This window comes from Dermacentor albipictus, unplaced genomic scaffold, assembly GCF_038994185.2.
Source record: "Dermacentor albipictus isolate Rhodes 1998 colony unplaced genomic scaffold, USDA_Dalb.pri_finalv2 scaffold_16, whole genome shotgun sequence".
Lineage (NCBI taxonomy): Eukaryota > Metazoa > Arthropoda > Arachnida > Ixodida > Ixodidae > Dermacentor > Dermacentor albipictus.
In genome coordinates, this window is record NW_027225570.1 from 3,197,605 (window position 1) to 3,219,995 (window position 22,391).

At 48.6% G+C, this 22,391-nt stretch overlaps 1 protein-coding gene across 7 annotated transcripts in view; it reads right to left on the reverse strand.

Moving 5' to 3' along the window:
- LOC135906207 (putative phospholipase B-like 2) overlaps window positions 1-22,391 on the reverse strand; it is a 311,959-nt gene that overhangs the window by 153,057 nt on the left and 136,511 nt on the right. For 6 of the 7 annotated variants that reach the window (XM_070528951.1, XM_070528954.1, XM_070528952.1 and 3 more), the window contains exons 4-6: window positions 17,294-17,400; window positions 14,312-14,523; window positions 1,229-1,320 (exon numbers count right to left, since the gene is read on the reverse strand). In XM_070528951.1, coding sequence (XP_070385052.1) covers window positions 1,229-1,320; window positions 14,312-14,523; window positions 17,294-17,400 — 411 coding nt within the window. Of the gene's footprint in view, window positions 1-1,228; window positions 1,321-5,801; window positions 5,967-6,104; window positions 6,270-6,407; window positions 6,637-14,311; window positions 14,524-17,293; window positions 17,401-22,391 lie in introns of those variants that run through there. The other variant, XM_070528955.1, reaches the window with a different exon arrangement.

Here is a 22,391-nt window from a genome sequence, read left to right on the forward strand (position 1 = left end):
CACGGAGCTCCACAAGAACAAAAATCCTGCTTGCTTCCTCGCACTGGGGGAGGGGAGACGTGAAAAGACAGGAAGTAAATACAGTGAGAGATAGAGTACATCTACAAGATAGCTGCTAGGGCGAGGAACGTTAGACGATCGAGGCGAAGAAGGAAGATGGGACATGTGCACCGGCTACAACTGAGCGTTTACCTAAAAACAAAACGTACAAAAGTGATAGCTATGCTTAGGCTCAGTCACGTGCAGACGGGATCAAACGATTGGGCACGCACGAGGTCTTATTGACTGTGCCCGAATGGGCCTCCCCATCCGTCAATGTGCTTAAGCATACGTGATTATGTCCTCTCAACAGGGTTAAATTTCAACTCTTGTACAATCGAAACATGCTCATGCGCTACCCGGACATCCTTCGCTCATTTTCTCCACCGTGCACAGCATTAATAAAATGTGGCAAAAACAAAGATGAAGCATCTCAAATCTTCGCCTGGCTAACAGCCGCAATTCGCTGTCACGTAGCACTGCTGCAGCGCAGCTGAAACATACGTTATCTCAAAACGTCATGGGGTTTTACGTGCCTAAACCACTTCCTGATGATTATGAGCCCCACCGTAGTGGAGGACTCCGGAAATTTCGACTACCTGGGGTTCTTTAACATGCACCTAAATCTAAGCACACGGGTGTTTTCGCATTTCGCCCCCATCGAAATGCGACCGCCGTGGCCGGGATTCGATCCCGCGACCTCATGCTCAGCAGCCCAACACCATAGCCACTGAGCAACCACGGCGGGTAAAGAAATGATCTCGTTCGATGTAAAAAGCCTTAGTGATTCCACTGGTCCCGCGCTCGCGAATACGTCAAACTACTGTATCCTGTTCTCCTTCGCCTTGCCCTTCGTTCTGCGCGTCTTTTCAAAAACTAAACAGTCTGAAGTTTGCTAGTATTCTAGCTCAGGGAAGGGCACAGTAACACAGGCAGGGCATATGAACAGCCCGAAGGAGCAATTCAACTTCGTGTGTCAGTGTTCCAATGTGCACGTTGGTTCCTCATTCTTTGGCAACTAACAAGCGACCACAGCTGTATGATTCGAGCAGAAAGCTCGCATCCGCAGTTACTATGTGCCCAGCTGAAATACATAGTGTAGTGTGAATGCACTATGCATTTCAAGTGGGCACATAGTAACTGCGGATGCAAGCTTTCTGCTACGATACTCTGATCATCCGTCACTTGCCAGGTTGGTGCTGGTGAGGAAGAAGTCATCGCCAGAGGACACGCCACCAGGATAGCCCGAGAACGTGACCACGGTGGCGGAAACGGGTTGACCTGCGAAGGTGAGTACACGTTTCCCCGATCTATTCGGGACAGTTTTGTGCGTTCCTTGTGCTGCACAAAGCAATAATGCCCCAGGTAACCGAAATGAAGCGAGATCTTCAGGTCATGATTAGTGTAGACTTGCATGGGCAGGCAAAGAACTCGAAGCTGTCGTCACGAAAATTGGCCTCTCTTTGAAACTGCACAGCCGCCAATGTCGCTTAGACCATCTCCAGTTTATTTTAGGGCTCTGTGTCAAGACATGACTACGAGGACAAATGAAGACAACGGTGCCTGGGTTGTGGCCGCATCAATCCTAATCTCGCTTTGTTGTCTGCCACGTGACTCGTCTACCGCTTTGAGTTGGTTGTATTGCGGCTGCCATATAACAAAGCGCGAAGTCAAAAGGGGCGTTGTTTCGTTATGTCTCGTATAGTGGACGATAGAACACTGGACTTCTGTTAACGGAGCTTAACAGGGTTTATTAAGCATGGAGTACACAGGAATGGGTGTGGTTACGTGGAGGTACAGAGAGTAGAGTGTCTTGAGACGGGGCGGCGGCCGACCAGCCGGAGAGGAGCGGGAGAGCCAGACGCAACTTGATATGTCGTCTGCTCAGAGTTCATGGAGGAGGAGGGCTGCCGCGGCGGTGGGTTTCAGAAGGGGCGCGTGGCCAGCACGTGCGGGATGGTGGCGTCATCTCTTGAGCCTTCTTGTAACAGGCGTAGTAGAAGAAGTGGGCTACTCTCAAAAATCATGCATTTAATTAATAAAATCGTACAGCTTGGCATAGTAAAAAATAAGCACAACCGCGCCATATGCTGACACAACATCTGAAGGTATTAACAGATGTAACAAAATTACACAACCCGAAACGCTGAAGAAATGCCTTCAGGAAATTAGTTTTTTTATGTCAGTGGGAGAAACAAGTGCATCGAACTTATTCATCAGCTGTTGCGATTATGTCATAAGCTTCAATTACCTTGCGCGCAGCTCGCTGCTTGTGCCGAAACAATGTTTTTATGCCTGTAAAAGTCGGGGCGCATGAATATTTCTCACAACAATCAGCAAGGTCGATCCTCCATTTTATGACGTATATCAATTATATGGGCACCCCAGGCAATTCCTGCGTCAGCGTCAGTGTCACCGCGATGTTTTGCATAAAATCAGAGTACGATAAGACTGTGGCCCCACGCCGGATGCTGCAGGTGCGAGGAAGATCACGTGATAGCGAGCCGGATAGGATGGTTGCTCGATACGGCTGCCTCTTCTCGCGCGCGCAAAGGAGGAAGGCGCGGAGGATGCGCTGCGTCTTTTACAGCGCGCAAGCGGCGCGAGCAGGGATATGCGCGCGCTATGCGACGGAGGGGGAGGTAAGGAAGAGGGTATCGTGCGTCTCCGATTCTACTGGTTAGCGCGTCCTATCCTACAGGCAACATGCAGGATGTTCGCAAGCTGGCCTACGGAAGGTAGCTTATCAAAGTAAATGAGATTTCATCTGCCAGAAACATCAGGATGAAATACATGGGCTAAAAGCTGCCATCAACAGCTTGACAAAGGCCCCGGAGCCATGGCCCATGGCAGCAGCAACAAAAGAACATTACATTTGAAAAACATTGTCCCATACCGTACACACTCGTAAACAAATGAGCAGGATACCTTAACTAAATACTTATACAATGGTTAACCAAGTAACACAATAAAAAATGAAAAATGCACCACTTGGATTCACTACTTTCAAAGAAAATCAACGTCAAACGGTTAAAGACAAAATACGCTCGTTACAAAAGAAAAATTCGCTGACGCTTAAAGGGACCCTGAAACGATTTTGGCGTTTTCCTACAAACGTACGAGTCGTTAGAGTAGGTCCTTCTGATCATTAATTGATGCATCTAAGTGCTCTGCGTAAAGCGTGTAATTTATTATAAGGTTTTAAAAATACACATCGCTGCCGATCGTAGCGCACTGCTCGGCGGAATTTTAAGCCACCCCTATCCATATGATGCAAATAACCCATATGATGCAAATAACCCATATGACGTCACGTGGGCGAGCTATCTGATTGGCTGACCAGTGTGCGTGGTCGATAATTTTTCCAACTGTATGGTAAAGAAATAATCTTCGTGAGAGTTGGAATGTTAGTTCATTTGTTTTTATAAAAAGAAAGTAACATAAAGAGAATGCACAAGAACAATTTTTCAGTATACTTCAGCACTTCCGGCACACAGCAAGTGTCGTCTGCTTGTGTTACAACGTACTCCATTTTGACGAGAGCTCCGCGGTCGGAGTCGGTCTCAGTCTTTTCGCGAGCACTATGGTTCGACTTTGTTGCCTTGTGGACTGCAAACCTAGCGACTGGCAATATGTCAAGCTGCGACATCGTGTCCCTCTGCAAGGCAGTATACAAGCGAACTGGCTGCTGCGCATGGGACTGCCGGTATCCGATCGGCGCCAGGATTTGAGCGTTTGTGGCCGTCACTTTACACCGGAAGATTACTAACGCAATACCGTTTCGCGAGTCCAGTATTAGGGCAAACGCAAGCGCAAAGGGACAGGGTCTGGCCGCTTGACTGTGCCGGGATGAGCCACGAGATGAGCAGAAGGGCAAATGTGAATGGTCTGCACGGTGCAGCCACCTGGTGGCACAGAGCTCAACCATACACAGTAGCAGCAACGAAGTGTATTCTTTTTTGCTGCTGGTGTGTATTTTTCGCAGGAGTGTAATCAACACGTTGATTTATAAATGTTTAAAATGCTTTACACTTGGTTAGAGCAATATTAGCGCTTTGTTTTACTGGTTAAGCGCTGCGCCAGCAAGTGTCTGCACCGTGCAGACCGATCAGGCTGCTCACGTACGTCTACGCTAAAGTTCCTTCATCAGCTTGAGTTTATGCCTCCAGTCATTTGCCGAAATGACCAGCTTGCCTATTTTTAACGGTGTACCGGACACGTTCGGCACTACCACAGCATGCTCGCAACGCACGCTGCTTCGATAGTTCTCGGTCGACGGCCAAGCGGCTAGCGGAGAGGTCTCGCACGGGAGGGGGCGTGCTCCTAAACAACCGGAAGTGAGCGATGTGACGTCGTATCGTGACGCTGAACCAGTGAAGGCGGAGCTTAGCGCCGCTCGCTCAGCGAGCGAGTTGAGGAGGAAAAGCATAGCTAGGGAGGAGGGTAACTTCTAATCGCTTGCAGCTCCATTAATACGTAACGCTTCACTTAAATTGTGGTGCGAATGTTCTACTTAAGCTGTACCCTACGCGCCTACAAAAATTGGAGGACGCTTAAGCTTCGCCTTCAAGAGTGGAACGGGACAGCGTTCCCGTCGACCCGCCAAGGGGTGTAAGACAATAGGTACAGGGCAGCCATTACTTACGAGGCGCCCCGCATCGGACGCGGTGAGCGTCGAGCCATATGGTCGAGCAACGTAGCGTTCGGCGCAGCAACGAAACGTGCGCCTGAGCAAGCGGAGCGAACCAAAGAACTCGGTATCCCGGAGGGGGAAATGATGCACGCCAGCCAAACGTCGTGATCGGCACGGGCAGAGAGATAGAAAGATAGTGACCTAAAGAAAGGAAGGACGCTTGATTCTGCAGAGGGAGCAAGGCGAAGCGTTGTCAGGGGAGAGAGAGTCCGAGCCGCGACAGCTCCAATGCGCGCATGGCGCGCCATCTGTCGGGGCAGCGCCGCACATGGAGAAGAGGGGGTCTTCTGTGTTTGCCGCAAGATGGCTCTGCGTGTGCGGAAAGCGCAGAAGAAATGCAGCGAAACGCACTTCGCTACTCGTGTAATTGCGACTTCTGTAAGTTACATGTTCATAATTACCTATATACACCGCAGTATAACTTTCCACGGCTCGTTTCGAAGGCAACACCGCATTCACTAGAGGCGCGTTTGTACCGCTTGGAAGCATCGAAATCGTGGCTGAGTGGTAGCGTCTCCGTCTCACACTCCGGAGACCCTGGTTCGATTCCTACCCAGCCCATCTTGGAAGTTGCTTTTTATTTATGAAGTGCCTGCCGTGATTTATGGCTCACGGCCAACGCCGCGGACGCCAACACCGACGCCAACAACACCGGCTTTTCTGCGACACGAGCTCCTTAACGCTTTCGCGTTAAAATTACATCCAATGGCTCCGAGTGGGCTTTCTTCTCACGCGCTTAGTTTCTGTAGAAGCTAGAGGAATCACGAAGGCGAATTGGCCCGCAACGACTACAGCTGATCATAACGGCGGCGTTCTGACAGCGAATGCATGGGGCGACCGAGTGAGGTGTCTTCTGTCTTCATATTTGCTTATGAGCACATGGAACCGTGATGGGAAATTTGGTTACTAAGTGAATGTTTACAGTATTTTATACAGCTGACGAACTACTAAAATTACTGTGGATGTTTGCCTAATAATTGGCTTTCACATTCTATCTATCAGGTGGGGTCGGTAGCTGTGTGAAAGCACAGTCTACTAATCCATTCATCTTTACCATGCAGACACTCACCGTCGTCGCCGGCACGCTCCTGGTGGCTCTCCTGCCTGCCTACGCCGTACCTGCACCGAATCTCGCCCCCAACTGCTTCGAAGATGGCCGTCACAACTGGCGCCATCCATTGACTACTCTGCACGTAACTGTCCCGCCACGAGATGTCGCAAACTTCGATCCAGCCTGGCCAATCGCAACGAAACAAACGTCAACCTCAGCCGCTATAATAGAGTGCCACCCAACTGCGCCGCTCTGTGGGCTCGGTAGATGTGTGAAAGCACAGTCTACTAATCCATTCATCTTTACCATGCAGACACTCACCGTCGTCGCCGGCACGCTCCTGGTGGCTCTCCTGCCTGCCTATTCCGTACCTGCACCGAATCTCGCCCCCAACTACTTCGAAGATGGCCGTCACAACTGGCGCCATCCACTGACCACTCTGCGCGTAACTGTCCCGCCACCACATGTCGCAATCTTCGATCCAGCCTGGCCAATCGCAACGAAACAAACGTCAACCTCAGCCGCTATAAGAGAGTGCCACCCATCTGTGCCGCTCTGTGGGCTCGGTAGATGTGTGAAAGCACAGTCTACTAATCCATTCATCTTTACCATGCAGACACTCACCGTCGTCGCCGGCACGCTCCTGGTGGCTCTCCTGCCTGCCTATGCCGTACCTGCACCGAATCTCGCCCCCAACTACTTCGAAGATGGCCGTCACAACTGACGCCATCCACTGACCACTCTGCGCGTAACTGTCCCGCCACCAGATGTCGCAATCTTCGATCCAGCCTGGCCGATCGCAACGAAACAAACGTCAATCTCAGCCGCTATAAGAGAGTTCCACCCATCTGCGCCGCTGTGTGGGCTCGGTAGCTGTGTGAAATCATCCTTTCATCTTTACCATGCAGGTTGGTGACTCGCAGGTTCTGTTTTGTAAAAAATCAAGCAATTACTTCTTAGTACAGCTGCCGAGCCCGCAGTGCTGCGTTGTCATTATTGTCGAATGTTCGCAAGTGATCCGTTCTTTAATACTTTTGGCAGGGGATATTGAAACTAACCCGGGACCCACGCTGGATTCTGTGCTCGCTGAACTAAGAATTGTGTCCGCAGGCCAAACCAAAGTAACCTCCGAACTTAAGACTGGTAAAGATCACCTGCTATCTACGGACGTAACAATGACTGACATATGCAAGCGTTTGACTGATCTTGAAGCACATAACTGTCGGCTCTCAAGCATGCGCACTCAATTAAATGACCTCAAAACTTTAAGCGCTAAAATAACCCGCCGGTATCATGACCTTGAATGCCGTATAGACGACAGCGAAAACCACTCGCGCCGAAACAATCTTATATTTTATGGCATTCATGATCCCAATCCTAAAGAATCCTTCGCTGATTCTGAAGCAATAGTCATTCGTCACATCAGTGAAAACCTTCAACTAACTACCGATCCTGCACATATAGAACGCGTACACCGCCTTGGACGCCATTCACCGGATCGCGTCCGGCCTTTGATCGTAAAATTTAACTCACTTAAAGTCAAGCAGTCAATTTTATCGGAAGGAAAGAAATTCAAAGACACAAATTACAGCGTTGGTGAGGATTTCTCACCCTCAGTCCGGCATGCCCGAAAGCATCTAGTAACGTTCGCCAAAACAAAATCTACAGCATTTAAGTTGAGCTTCAAAACATTGTTCATCGGTTCAAAACGCTACGTATTTGGTGAATCCTCCCAGGCAGCAAAAAACCTAACGTAGCAATCACCACGATGTCGATTATCCTCAAGCACACCCCAATCAGCATCGCAAACTACCCTATATCTTTCCGCAATTTTTACGAATATTCCCAGCTTTATTTCAAAACGTGAACTCGTCTCTAATCTTGTTTCATCCTCCAGCAGTAACTTACTCGTATTAACAGACACATGGCTTAATAGTGACGTCGTTGATCACAAGATCCTGGCTGACCTCGAATTTTCAAGTATTCCGCAAGGACCGCGATGGCAGAAAGGGTGGAGGAGTGCTCATAGCCGTTAGCCAGGAACTACCATACACACTGATTAATCTTTCATCCGATCTCGAGACACTATGGATAAAATGTCAAGCTACACCCCAATCCTTTTTACTAGGCCTGTGCTACAGACCCCCGCAAAGAAACCCTGAATTCCCTGGCAAACTTAATTCCGTACTAAGTGAACTTTCAACCAAGCACCCTAATACACATATAATCTTGTTGGGCGACTTTAACTTTCCAAACATTGATTGGCCTAACCTAACAGTTGACGGAGGATGCCACAGCGAGGCAATCGGGTTTATAAATGTTTACCTTAATTTTAACCTTACTCAAATCATATCCAAACCAACCCGTGTAACCCAAGATTGTGAAAGCATTTTAGACTTAATACTAACCAGTATCCCTGAAACCATAAAATCAATCTCATACTTTCCAGAAATAAGTGACCACAAAGCAGTTCAAGCCGACTTTATAATTACTCCACTAAAACGACAAACCACCAAAAAGACCATACGACTCTACGACAAGGGAAATTACACCGCTTTAAATAACTAACTAAATCATTTTCTTCCAATATTCCAAGAAAAGTTTCATTGTCGCTCAGTGCATGAAAACTGGACGCTATTTAAGGATAAAATAGATATATTAGTCGACAAATTCATCGCTAAATTTAGTTTCCGTGCCTGCTCTCAAAAACCATGGTTTAAGAAAACACTCAAGACTAGAAAACAAAAAATAAACGCCTCTTCCGCTCCGCCAAGCGGCGGGATAATGAAAACGCCGGGCTGAAATATTATATAGCTGAAAAAAACATATCTAACGGCAATTCGCAACGCTAAGCATTCTTTTTTCCACGCCGACTTGCCGAAAATGCTGACTACCAACCCAATGAAATTCTGGCAGAATAAAAACCCAAACCACGCATCCACTGTCGCTCTCACGAAAGAATCAGGTGAAGTGGCTACTGACTTTGAATGTGCTAATATGTTTAACGCCGCCTTTTCATCCGTATTTAGCAAAGAAACCGACATGCCACCCCCTGTACACTCCGATGTCTTCGGAACTGTTAGGCCGCCAATTTTCTTTGTCGCTTCTGGAATTTGTTCCATAATCGACAAACTTAAACTATTTTCATTAGCCGGGATTGATAACATTAACTCAAAATTTCTAAGAAACACTCAAAACATTTGTGCATCATTTTTGTGTTTACTGTACTCACAGTCACTTTCCACGGGCCAGCTTCCTGCTGATTGGAAATACGGAAAGGTCATTCCAGTCTTCAAGTCAGGTATCAGAGAATCACCGCTAAACTACCGACCCATTTCTTTAACCAGTATCCCGTGCAAAATCATGGAGCATGTCATTTACACACATATCACGGACTTTCTCGATTCGAATAATTTCTTCAATCCTGCGCAGCATGGATTTCGCAGGGGTTTTTCGTGCGAAACACAACTGGCCATGTTTGCGCACGACTTACATGCAAACTTAGACTGCAATTTTCAGACTGACGCCATTTTTCTGGACTTCGCGAAAGCGTTCGACAAAGTACCCCATAAACGCCTCCTACTCAAACTTTCACTGTTGAACCTTCACCCCGACATCATAAATTGGATCCGTAAATTTTTAAATAACCGCTCTCAGGCTGTTTTTGTGAACAATGCTACCTCTACTTCCCTTCCAGTAACATCAGGCGTTCCGCAAGGGTCCGTCCTTGGCCCGCTTTTATTCCTTATTTACATTAACGACCTACCAACTCATGTATCTTGTAATATGCGAATGTTTGCCGATGACTGTGTTATTTATCGCACTGTTGCCAACGCCTCTGATCAATTAACCCTTCAAAGTGATCTTAACCATGTAAAGCAATGGTGCGATGATTGGCTCATGGAACTTAACCCTCACAAATGCAAAACCTTATCTTTCAGCCGCCGCCGCTTTCCACTTGTTTTTTCTTATGCGATTAGCAGCGTTCCTGTCGTAGCTGTTCAATCGTTTAAGTATCTGGGAGTCACTTTCTGCAATGATCTTTCTTGGGCTTTGCACGTCAATAACGTCATATCATCTGCAAATAAAAGACTTGGATTTTTGCCACGTCATCTACATAACGCACCTAAGAACGTAAAATTGCTAGCTTATAAAACTCTCGCGCGAACAAAATTGGAATATGCTTCACCAATTTGGAACCCGCGACAAGCTTATATTCAAGACGCCCTTGAGTCACTTCAAAACCGTGCCACTAGATTCATTCATCGTTCGTATTCTTATGATGTGAGTGTGTCATCACTAAAATTAGAATCTAATTTACCCCTTCTCTCATGTCGCCGCCGTATTGCCAGTCTTTCTTTATTCTATAAACTTTTTCATAGCTCGATGGGCATCCCGCCATACATTGTTCCACCAACGCGCATATCTAATCGCACTGGTCATCCTCTTCAAGTCGCGCGCACACGTGCACGCAGCGTTACCTTTCCTATGTCATTTTTTTCCTTGTACAGCTGCTGACTGGAATGGCCTTCCGGGCGACACCGCTGCCATCCCTTGTCCATCTACCTTTATAGAAAGCGTCACCAATCACCTTTCACCATAGATTAACACATGGTTTCTCCTTATTTCTGTGTAACCCACCCCTTATGTAATACCCCGTTACGGGGTCTTTAAGGAATAAAAATGAATTGAAATGAAATGAAATGAAAGGACTTCTCCTTTCGAGCGAAATGGTGACTTCTTTTAGATTATTGGCTTATTCACTGAAACTGATATTCAGGCACATACCGGTCTGTCCCACATAGCGACCACATCAAATGTGCACGGATTAAACAACTAATGATTGACGCTATACGTACAAGATCTGTCCCAAAATGTCGTGAAGCACGCCTAAAGAACAAGTAATTTTACGAAGGGTACGTCAGACGAACCAATGTGCGGAACTTCAGAATATTCTCAATTAGACCAAATACACGGGTTCCACTTGTTTTAGAGCGCAGCTCTTTGGCGTCCGTTCCTGGGTTTCGCGTCGTCGTCGTCGTCGTCGTCGTCGGCCTCGTAACCAGCTCCGCCCCCCTTTCATCCCCCCAGCGCTAGCAGCGACCGACTGATACCGCTGGATGCCGCTGACGCCGCTACAGAGTGAAGATAACGTGACTGCATAGAACGCCGTCGCCGCCATGCAGAAAGAGGAGGAAAGGGTCCCCCCCCCCCTGGTTCTTAGCGCTGCGGAAGCGAGGGTATCATATTGTTTGTGTCGGCATCGGCGGCGTTGTCCCTGAAACCAACTCCGCAGCTGGGGTTGACTCACTATCGGCGTCAGCGGCATCAGTCAGTCGCTGCTATCTCTTCCCTCCTCCCTTTATCGTGTTGTCCGCTTGCTGCACGCGCTTCTGCCCCCATCGTTTGCCGCTGGGTGTACACGCCGCCCCCTTCCCACCTCTTCCTGCGAGTTTCCGGTTGTCAAAGCGCCGGCTCGAACTTTGAAGTTTGCGAACTGTGCGCCGTAAAGTTGCCCAACGGCTTGCTGGTAGTAGCTGCCTACTTCGCCCCTACCGCACTCACGAAAGACGTCGTGCACCTCCTGCAGCTCGCATTAACCGTCCATCGATCCACACCGATGTTAGTAGTGGGGGACTTTAATGTTGACATAAAGACAAACAGCAATTTCCTAACACTTATGCGGGAGAACATCCCGTTCCTCTCGCTCGTAACGCGTCCCACGGCTGTGACAACCTCGCGAGGCACTTGTATAGATCTCGTCTTTGAGAATCAAGCATTGGTGTACCAAGTCGAACATATATCAGTATATTTCTCCGACCACAAAGCTTCCTTCATGACTGTCAAGAACTGTTAGTGGAGTCTTTGTTAAAGGAATACGTGTGAAAAATAAAAAAAAATTCTGTGATAGCGCATACATGTGTTGCTCGATTTCTTTGCCTCAATCTATCGAAAAGGTGAAACAGCTTATTTGCTGCGCTCAAATTTCGCATTAGGAAGTAACGTAATCGTCGGTAATTTTTTTTTCTCTCACAGGAAACACCCTTGGTTACCTATTCCGTTAAACGCTTCAGCAGAGAGGTCGTTTCCTTTTTAATTGTCACAACTACAATATACCACCCCCGGAGCATCAGTATGCATCCGGTAAACACAAAGAAGCCACGCGGGGTTAAATTCGACGGGTACGGTAGGAATCACCCCACAGTGATAGAAGTGCGTGCCAAGTACTTACGCGCTGTCAGTGCAGAGTACGGAAAGCCGTTACAGAAGTGCAGAATTGACGTCTCTTTCGACCAATTTGGTCCCACCACGCTCATTGCATCATTGAGAGTTTGACCTTTAGGTGCAAATTAGTCGTGCGCAATTTCCTGGCAGTGAAAAAACACGTCCCGCATGAATTTGATTTTTGCTTTGTTCTTCCAGCGCTCTTTTTCTACTATTTATTTCTCTTTATTTTGTGGCCTCGGATTAATTTTTTTTTAGACTCCTTGCTCCGCGAGCTCAGCTCTGTACATTATTCGCAAATCGAAGCTTTGTCGTTGGCAACCCCCCATTACAAAAGCACATCACTACCATTTGATGTTTTCCAGTCAATGCAACATTGTTTTCCTCGCAACCTTTACTAAGCAGTCCGTAATTTCTGCGCAATCTTCCCGCAGCCTGTTTTGCTTCGAAAATATCAGTCAGTTCGGTGAACGAAAGAATTTCCCACCCTAAGCGTTTTAAATGCGCGAGCATTTCTATGCTTAATGAGTGAGGAAACATATCCGCCTACCCTTCCGTCCATCCGTCATGTACGACGATCGGCTCCAAGACAGCGCCCGAAGCAGCGTGCGAATTCACCTTCGCGCTGCCTCTCGCTCCAGCGCGAATTGAGTGGCGAGAACACAGCGCGCATCAACGTTACTAGACAAGCTAGTCTAGTAACGTTGGCGCGCACGATGCTATGAGCACTCGGAGCAGTGTGTCCCCGTTGCAGATCGCTTTCAACACAGGGCTCCCCCGTCTCGCTTCAACGGGAAATAAGAGGCAAGAATACGGCGCTGACGAAGCTTTCAGCAGTAGGCGCACTGTGTCGCCATCGCAGGCGGCTTTCAAGGTGACGCCCGCGCGCTCGCGCCATACGGATGCGATTCGCTGTGAACGCGGCCCGATGCGCTGCCGCTTGAGAGCGGTAACGGCTTGTACTGATCGGAACGTCATCAGTACACCTGGCGCTGCCGCCTGCAGCAGTTTACTTACGTCATCAATAGACCTTGCGCCGTCGTCCGCAGCAGTTCCTGTCGCCTCAGCTCTGCCGTTTATACTGGTCGGATCAAGTTTCGTAACATTGATTGCCAAGACCTGGCTGCGTGGAGATCGTCAAGTAGCACACTGTTACGCATACCTACACAACTCCCAGAGGAGTGTCAGCTTGAGGTTTGTGATTGTGATGTGATTAGGAAAGGGGGCCCGAAGCGCGCCGTCTTCTGTCGCGCGCGAGGCATGGGCGTGAGGCGAGTTAGGGGGGACGTTCTTCTCCAGCAGCTGCTGCTTACGGTACGGCCGTGCGGGCGCCACATATTGGAAGGGGTCTTCGACGTGGCCATAGTGCGCGCCAGCTCGGGCCTCATCTTCAAAGTGGTCTGCGATGTTTGCAGAGTGCACGTAGTGCCGGTAGCTTCCTATGCGCTGTGCATTCGACGTTTCGTTCGCATTGAAGCCATAGATGTACGAAGGTCATTCCAGTCCTTGCTGGCTCCGCGATTCCTCACTCCAGCATTTTGACAGTGAGTGTCCGCGCTCATCGAGCGATATGTGTTCATGCTTACCTATACGTGCGCGTGGCACCGTACTTGCTAATTCACTTAAAACACGTTGGCGGACTAGTTTCAATCCATGATAGAATGTGTAAGCGCGAGTGAACGAGGACGTAGAAAGAATCAGGCACACAGTGACGGCGCTGTCTGTGTGTGTCTGTTTCTTTCTACGCCCTCGTTCAGTCGCGCTTACACATTATACCACTGGTAATTTAAGAAGTGAACGTTTACACAAGCGACAAAACTACTATACTTCCGTCGTATAACTATCTACTAATTTGCTATCACAATCAGTGCTTCGCCTTTCGGGCGAAACTGCAGCTTTTTTTACTGACTACCTGCATGAAATTATGGTACAGACCTTTATGTAGTAGGGAGCATCAAGCGGGGGTTATTATTTTGGGTATGCAAACCAGCATAACCTGCTGAAACTGGTTTGAACCGTTACGTTTTGCTCCGTAGTTTAACCACAAGCGAACCGCTACCGCTGCATTGGAGTGAAATCCAGTAAAAAAAAGAAAGTTTTAATCACACACTGCGTATTTCGCGGCATTCTGGGAAGGCAGGTGGGCTAGCCTGACGGACAGAAAGTTTGGGAACCTCTATTGTATGCGATACAACTGTCAATATGCCACGGTGATATTCTTTTATTGAACTGAGGCGCGTGCACCTGCCAGATTTGGGGCAATGTGATCACTTTTCATAGCACCCGAAAAGAACAATTCCCACCTGAGCCGGCCAGTAGCTTGTAGTTGAAGACGTACTGCTTCAGTAACTTGTTCATAGCACCGTAATGCCCCCAAGAGGCGTGGGCTGCAATCGCTTCGTCATTGTTGCTCGTTGCCTTGAAAAAGGCGACGCCGGGATCCCTTGGTGCCTTTGGTCCGCGCCTCCCCAACGCCCATTCCAGATCACCTATGTCCTTGTACAAGTTTAGAAGCCTGCGTATGGCATACCAGAAAGACGCAAACTAGTGGTGCTAGTCGTATGGCTACCGCATACAGCCAAGTTGTTATACAATAATTAAACTTTGCTTGACGCTACTTAAGGGAGGTCACACTTATACATACGTCTATCTATATTCGATGGCAATAATGTCCTTATAAGTGTGGAGAAAGAGAGCAAAGGCACGAAATGTGCAAGGGATTAGTTTTACTTGGTCTTGTTTGCTACCTCACACGTGGGGAGGGGATGAAGAAGTGAAGGAGAGCTAGAGACAGATGACATAGGAGTTGAAATCAGTCACATACGCGGCTTATCATTACAGGGCACTCAAATATATTGCCATCAGGTATGCTGTAGATGTGGTAGTGTGGGTTTTTGGCTAAAAGGTAGTTAGGGGATTAGATGTCGGTTTGTCAGCTATCGAGAAATACCCCCACTCAGTTGCAATAGTGGAGGATGGTCAATACCGTACAAAACACGTACAATGCTCGCAGGGCGCTATTGTCTACCGCTTAAAACACACTCATTGAAGCTGGCCACTTGCCACCGGGGGCTTTGCGGGAAGTCCGTGTATACTAAAAGCGTTGAGGTGCATTATTGTCGGAGCGGCTACCGCTTTTCAAGCGGGGCAACTCGTCTGTAAGCGTGATTATGATTAGCCGTGTCCTTAATCTCCCACGAAAACGCGGCTGGCAATCTTGTGGGCCACGAGCCTTAAAGAAACTGCGTGTGTGTGTGTGTGTGTGTGTGTGTGTGTGTGTGTGTGTGTGTGTGTGTGTGTGTGTGTGTGTGTGTGTGTGTGTGTGTGTGTGTGTGTGTGTGTGTGTGCTGCGACATGTGTCATGCGAACAGCCAGGCTAGCATCTCCGGCGTATCATTAAGCAGACTCTCCTACTCCCTCCTCATGGGCCCACCAGTGTGCGCACGCATCAGGTGCAAGTGAAGCAGTGCGTGTTTTGTACACGTGGAATTGGCATTCCTGCGGCAGGCCTGTGGGCAGTGGATCTTCGTAGGGCGTGTGGTGTCGTCGGCGTTTTTGGAGCTCTCGTCATATTTGTTGTTTCTCCAAGAAGGACGTCTTAGTGTTGCTGTCACTTTGTAAGGCACGAAGGTTGCTTCTGGCTGAGTGGATTGATAATGTGTCGCTAATGGTCAGGTTGCTCCAGCGGCCGGGAATCCACGATACTTGAGTTTATGCGCCATTGGTTTGGGGTAAAACGGGGGAGGGGGGGTGCATAATGCGGTCACTAACACATGGTTGTCAGTTTAAATCCTGACTTGTGTCGCATCTAGTGGTTCGTCATGGCGCCACAATATTTGACCTATGAAATTAGGTATCCGACCTTAAGTTGGACCACCCGTCTTAACCACCCGTCCTGTACGTCAATAATATTAGGTAGCCTTCGGAGTGCGCTGGGTCACTAGGCGTCCCTGCTAAATGTAAGACCACTTACCACTTCATGTACGCTGGTGCTCGCTATGACCAACAAAGGGAATGTATACGATCTTTTCAGAGGATGGTCGCATACCCGTTATTTTCATGAACACTGCGATATCATGACCATAGCAGTCTGAAATACGGCTACTTGATTGGCGATTACCCTTTTCTGCACAACACATGCATCGCGTATCGTAGTCGGAGTACACTATACGCCCAGGTTCTCTAGCTGCCACGCGAGGAAAGCCTTGTTAAAGAGCGTCGAAGAAAGGATGGCTCCTTTAGATGAACGTAGTGCATAACGGGGTCTCAATCCACTGGGCGAGAGGACAAGAAACGCATCAAAAAACCGCTGTGAAATTAGATGGGCAGACATCGAGCCCAGCTGCTCAAGCCGAGTCATTTACCGCTTCGCGGCGTGGCCAGGTTGGACGTTTTCTTCAGGTCAGCCGCCAATAGGAGATCTGGTTGTACTTCATTGCTGCGGCGTGATATGTGCGTTGTCTTGCGTAAAGCTTGCTGATTCTCATGCGTGCCTAGTAGAAACCCCGTCTATGGCTGCTGAAACCATACCGTTGCTGAGGATAGCAGCAAAGTCGAGGACACAAGAGAATCAGAGCTGTGATGAAATTGGCAAATTTATAGGCATAGCTTGGAATCTACAACCGCAAGGAAGGAGTTATTCGATCCCCGGATCCTTTCCATCCGCAAATGAGGACGAAGTTTTCAAAAGCGAAGCGGTGGTTCTGAGAAAGTCGTATTGGTTTAATTTGTAGCTTCGTGCCACTGTCGTGTGCATCAGTTTTCTCATTTATAAATGTTCCAACTTCTTGAAGATTCCCGCGGAAAAATTTGCCACGTGGTATGTTTGCTATGGCGTACAGCCTAAATTTGCGGATCTAGAGAAATCAACGCAAGTAACGTGGGACATGACATTCGTGTTACCTTGTGTCGAAAACAGCCATGTGTCATGTTGTTTCCTTTCTTAGCTGTCCGTCACTTTGGTTGTGCACAGTAGTGTAGTCAGTGTATTTCATCAAGTGATCAGATGAAACCATGGTTATGTTTTATCTCCTTGACTTTTCTACCTCTCTCCATTGTAATTCGTACATCGTACTCTCCACATTATTTTGTATCTTTGGCAAAATTATCAACCTCATTTATGCAAATAGTGCGCCTTTACTATAAACTCATTACTAGCCGTAATGGCTATAGTGTCCTACTATGATGACAGCTTGGAAATTTGTGGAAATAAATAAAGAGATGGTCTTACAAACGTACTGAACGAGCCATGGCACTAACTGGTGAAAAAATGGACCATAACTCACACAAGTCTCTCAAAGTCGGCGGGCATCTCGTAAGGGTCGTAGGGAATACTTATAGCTCCGGTCAGTCCCCGCTGCATACCTGATATTTGAAGTACAGCCAACTCCACCTGCAAACGTTAGTAGGGAAACAGTGTGTGGTGTAATAGGAGATAAAACTGCAATAAGACAAAGCGTCCTGGCTATCAAGGGCACTTGGAATCGCCTCGAAAGTGCTACTAAACGATTAGTGTATTTAAAGAGGTCGCAGATTCTCTGAAAAAGAAAAGGACCATGCGACCAGATTTTTCTGTCAGCATTGCGAACATGTGCTACAGATCTCGTCAAAATAGTATTACTGAGGCAGCCAAAGAAGTCATTTGATTAATTTCGAGCCGCAAGGTTTCAGGTTTCTCCTCAGGCTTCTTAAGAGAGCCTCTGCTTCCTACGCATGTATACGCAGAGTATGCACGATGGATTTAAAGGTGCCTTTTTGCAGAATGGTGGAATTGGCGCTCTCTTATGGTTGCCTCAGGTTCTGTGTGGCGCATGAGCAAGACCTCAGAAGGAAGAGCTGCAAGTGTCGGTAAGGCATTTGGGGGTTATCAGCCACGAATTTCACGCACCTAGAGGATTGCTTAGCTTCGCCCTCGTGCGCAATGTCAGGCTGAGAGTATAATGTACTATGTGCAGCTGACGTTGTTAATCAATCCCCACTGTGGACTACCATTTGCGATGGCTCGTTGACTGACATCTTAATAGAACATATTGACACGTGTACATGGTTTATATCTTTCTGGTGGCGGCTTTTCATATGGCAACTATTCGTACAAAGTTATCGCTCGGCATAGGGAGCTCCTTCATATGCCGGAACCTTGTCGAATATTGCCGCCGATTCCGTAGCGAAAGAGTCTAAATTGGTTGCACTTGTCGAATTCGGTTGCACGTGCCAAACAAATACTTGTGCTCATTCTGCAACACACGCGACCGCCAGGGATTAAGCGGGCATGCCTACGATGACTCATGAATAAATAGCTGTGCTCACTGTTACTGTTCTGCTTTTAATGTCACTTATTTTTGTGCGTAGAAGTTCACCCAATAAAGTGCTTCGTGAATTACAGCTTTGCAACTGTCTTGTTTTTCGCCGTCAATACAACCTGACCAAATGAATTTCATCGCCTTCTATGAGTACACAATCGACTCACAAGACGCGCGAAATGAATGCTTACGGTCCTATTCCGGTCATTCATGTACCGGAAAAAATTAATGCCCCTACTGCATGCCTTCTTGCAAAAAAAAGAAAAAAAAGACCGTGTTGAGCACATAGTCAGCACCTAGCACCTCAACACACTTGGAATTTAGAAGCTACCGGCTTCATTTTACATTGTGAAGAATAAGCACTCATCTTACGGAATCCAGGCCAGGCCCTAACGATATGTCTGGGGCAAGCCAGTCGTTGTCATGTGTTTGCTGTCAGATGAGTCCCCCACGCGCCCTATTTTAGACGTAGTCTTTGACGAGTGCCAAGGTGAGGCGACTCGAAATACCTGGTGACTTCAGATGCGCTGCGTGCTCGTGGGTCTCGTGTTGGGAGTCGCGTCATTTCACGTTTCGGAGACACCTTGAAGCCAGAGGCGGCACGAAGTTTTCGCTGACCGCTGCTGCCGTTCTTCACGTCATCGTTGTAACCATGAGTGTCCGCGGTCGTCATCGAGCAAAATCTGTTCATTGCGTGCGGGACCCCATGCTTGGTAATTTATTTATATGCCGATCGTTACTCAAATTTACACGGCCAATAAAGGTACTGCCGTAACTTCGTATCACGAGAAGCCAACAAACAAAAGGTAACTAGGACACGCAACACAGGGGAAATTACTTGTACTTTTGAATTGAAATTAACAGAAAATAATTATTGGAATTGAAAGTGGATGAGAAAACAATTTGCTGCAGGTCACGAACTCGTGACCTCTGTGGCAGAAAGGATGTTCCACATCCGCCGCCAAGGTTTGTGATTATAAGGCGTATAAGTCAGCCTTGTCCCATCCCACATCTACGTCGACGGCTCGGTTACAGTCGATGGGCGTGCACAACTCCCTTACGGAGCTGACGGAGGCCCATCGCACGGCCCAGTTCCTCCGTCTCTCCCGCACCCGTCCGGGTTGCGCACTTCCCTCCACCCTTAACTTCTCCCCTCTTATTCCTCTTCCCACATCACTGCCCATCTTTTCCCATGTCCCCACCCTCCTAACCGTTGATCCCCTTCCTAAATATATGCATCCAGAACACCACCCCTCCCGTAAAGCAGCGCGAGCCTCCGCGCTCTGGCACCAGTATACGAACGGAAGGCCGCCGTGGCTTACGTAGATGCTGCCCCGTACCGCCGCTACCCAGAACATGCCCTTGCCGTCACTGACAATTCTCTCCGACCCACTCTTACTGCCTCAGTCTACACTTCTACCTCTGTCGAGGCCGAGGAGGTAGCTATTGCCCTTGATATCTTTCATCTTTAGCGACTCCAAACCTGCGGTCTACAACTACGCGGTTGGACGGGTGGCACACCCGGCCATCGCAATATTGTGTTCCGATACCGTTCCCTCTCGCTCCATCCAAATCGTCTGGGTGGCCGCTCACGCGGCCCATCCTGGAAACGAGGCGGCCAATTCCATTGCTCGAGATTCGACTGATCGAGCAAGCCCGCCCCCGCCGGGTATGGATACGCGCGACGCGCTCCTCACGTACCGCGATATCACGCTGCACTATCGCCTCTCTCGTCTCCCCTTCCCCCCTCCACACCAATCCCTTTCGCAGCCCGGATGGATGGATGGATGGATGTTATGAGCGTCCCCTTTGGAACGGGGCGGTGGGTTGCCCACCGACACTTGTGGCGCCACCTTCAGGCCCATACCTATCTTACTCGCGCACGTCTTGCCCTCTTCCACCCCGGGACGCACTCGCCAGCTTGCCGCTTATGTGATGACTGCCGCGCCGATTACGCTCACGTCCTATTCTCCTGCCCGGCACACTTGCGCCCCTCCTCTTGGCGCCTAACCAGTCCGCAGCAGCGGGAGGCTGCTTTGTCCAGCACCGAGCCGGATATACAAATCCGGCTGGTGAACTGGACGGAGGACGTCACGACTAGGCACGGCCTGGACGCCACAACCGGCAGCCTGAAGGCCGCCCACAACGCTGCTTTTCAATTTGTTTTTACTTTTGGCCTTCTCATCAATGAAAGTTTTCCACCACCACCACAACAGTGCGCTCACTTGACATGCCCGTTCCGCCGCGTTTCGCTCGTGGCTCCTGTCTCACGCGCGTCCAGAAAGCGCGTTAGGGTTTGCTTACATCGGAAAAGCGAAATGGCGGGCGACAGCTCGCGCGCCTTTCGAGTTCCGCCTCAAAGCTGGCGCTTTAAGGTAGTGATAAATAGGAAAAGAACAGCAGATGCATGTTTGTGGCGTTTGTAAAGGTACGAGAATAAATAAATCTGCAAAACCGGTGGCATAGTTGTTCATGTTCTTGATTTCTTAAATGAACTATGCCACCGGATTTGCAGATTTATTTATTCTTTTACCTTTACAAACGCCACAAACCTGCATTTGCTCTGCTTTTCCTACTTATCATTTTCTTAAAGCGCCAGCTGGGGGGCCAAACCCGAAACGAGCGCGAGCTGTCGCCCGCCATTTCGCTTTGCCGATATGAGCAAACCACTACGCGTTTTCTGGACCTGTGTGAGACCGCACCGACGAGCGGAACGTGGCGGAACGGGAATGCAAAGTGAGCGCACTCTCCCCGCCTGTCAGGCACAAGCAAAAGACAAGACGAGCAGTCAAATCTTGCTGCGCTCCAGCTATGGTAAGGCGCTGCAAACATACCGACCTAACACTTCCCGGCGCTGGCGTCAGACCAAGCTGGTCCTGGCCACGATGCGGAGCGTTTGTGTTAAGCGGGCTGACGGCTGTACGTGCCATATACGCAGCCGCCGCCGAAGCACCCTTGATCACGACTCATAACGGTATGACCCGGATGAGTAAGGGGCTAAAGAGGGACGTGCTCGGAACGTCATCAGCGCACCCGGGCCGCCATTCGCAGCATCACTCATCACATCCCTTTATTTTCCTTAAAACCTCTTTCGGGATGTTACATAAGGGGTGGGGTTTACAAGATGCAGGCGTTCACAGAAGTCGAAAATGTGGATGGACAGGTTATGGCAGCGACATGGTGGGGAAGGCCGTTCCAGTCAGTTGCTGTTCGTGAAAAAAATGAGTTCATAGAGGTAGTAGTACGGGCTCGTGGACGCAAAACTTGAAGAGGGTGACCGATGCGATGGGATCGGCGTGGTGGGGTTGCGCAGATGTATGGTTCTTGTCTTAGGGGCGAATAAAAAAACTTGTGATATAAAACAAGACTGGCAATGCGACGTCGAGCAGAAAGATCACACAAACCTGATTGTAATTTTAGCGATGATATGCTAACGTCGTATGAGTATGAAGAGTAAATAAATCTTGTAGCTCGGTTTTGTACAGCTTCGATGGCATTTGTTAAATATGCTTGATGAGGGTTCCAGATGGGCGATGTGTATTCCAGTTTAGTTCTGATAAGTGAGATGTATGCTTGTAGTCTGACGTGTTGAGGGGCTTCCCTCAGGTGACGTTTTAAGAAACCTAATGTTCTATTAGCTGATGATATTAGGTTAGTTACGTGCAGTCGCCAAGATAAGTAATGAGAAATGGTGATACCTAAGTATTTGGAAGACTGGACGAGGTCAACAGGGGAGTTAGAAACGGAATATTGAAAAACAAAAGGGTTGCGACGGCGGTGAAAAGACATGTACTTACATTTGCTAGGGTTGAGTGCCATCATCCACTGCGAACACCAGTTTAGCACGAGGTTTAGGTTTGCCTGAAGGGATTCTTGGTCAGAACGGTTAATTACCGAACGATAAATAACGCAATCATCAGCGAACAAGCGGATATGGCAAGATACGCGCTGGGGTTAGTCGTTTATATAAATGAGGACAGGCACGTACGCAGGATTTTTTTTCGGGGGGGGGCCCACCACCTCCATCATCATGATCATCATCATCGTCATCATCATCATCATCATCATCAGCCTGTTTTATGTC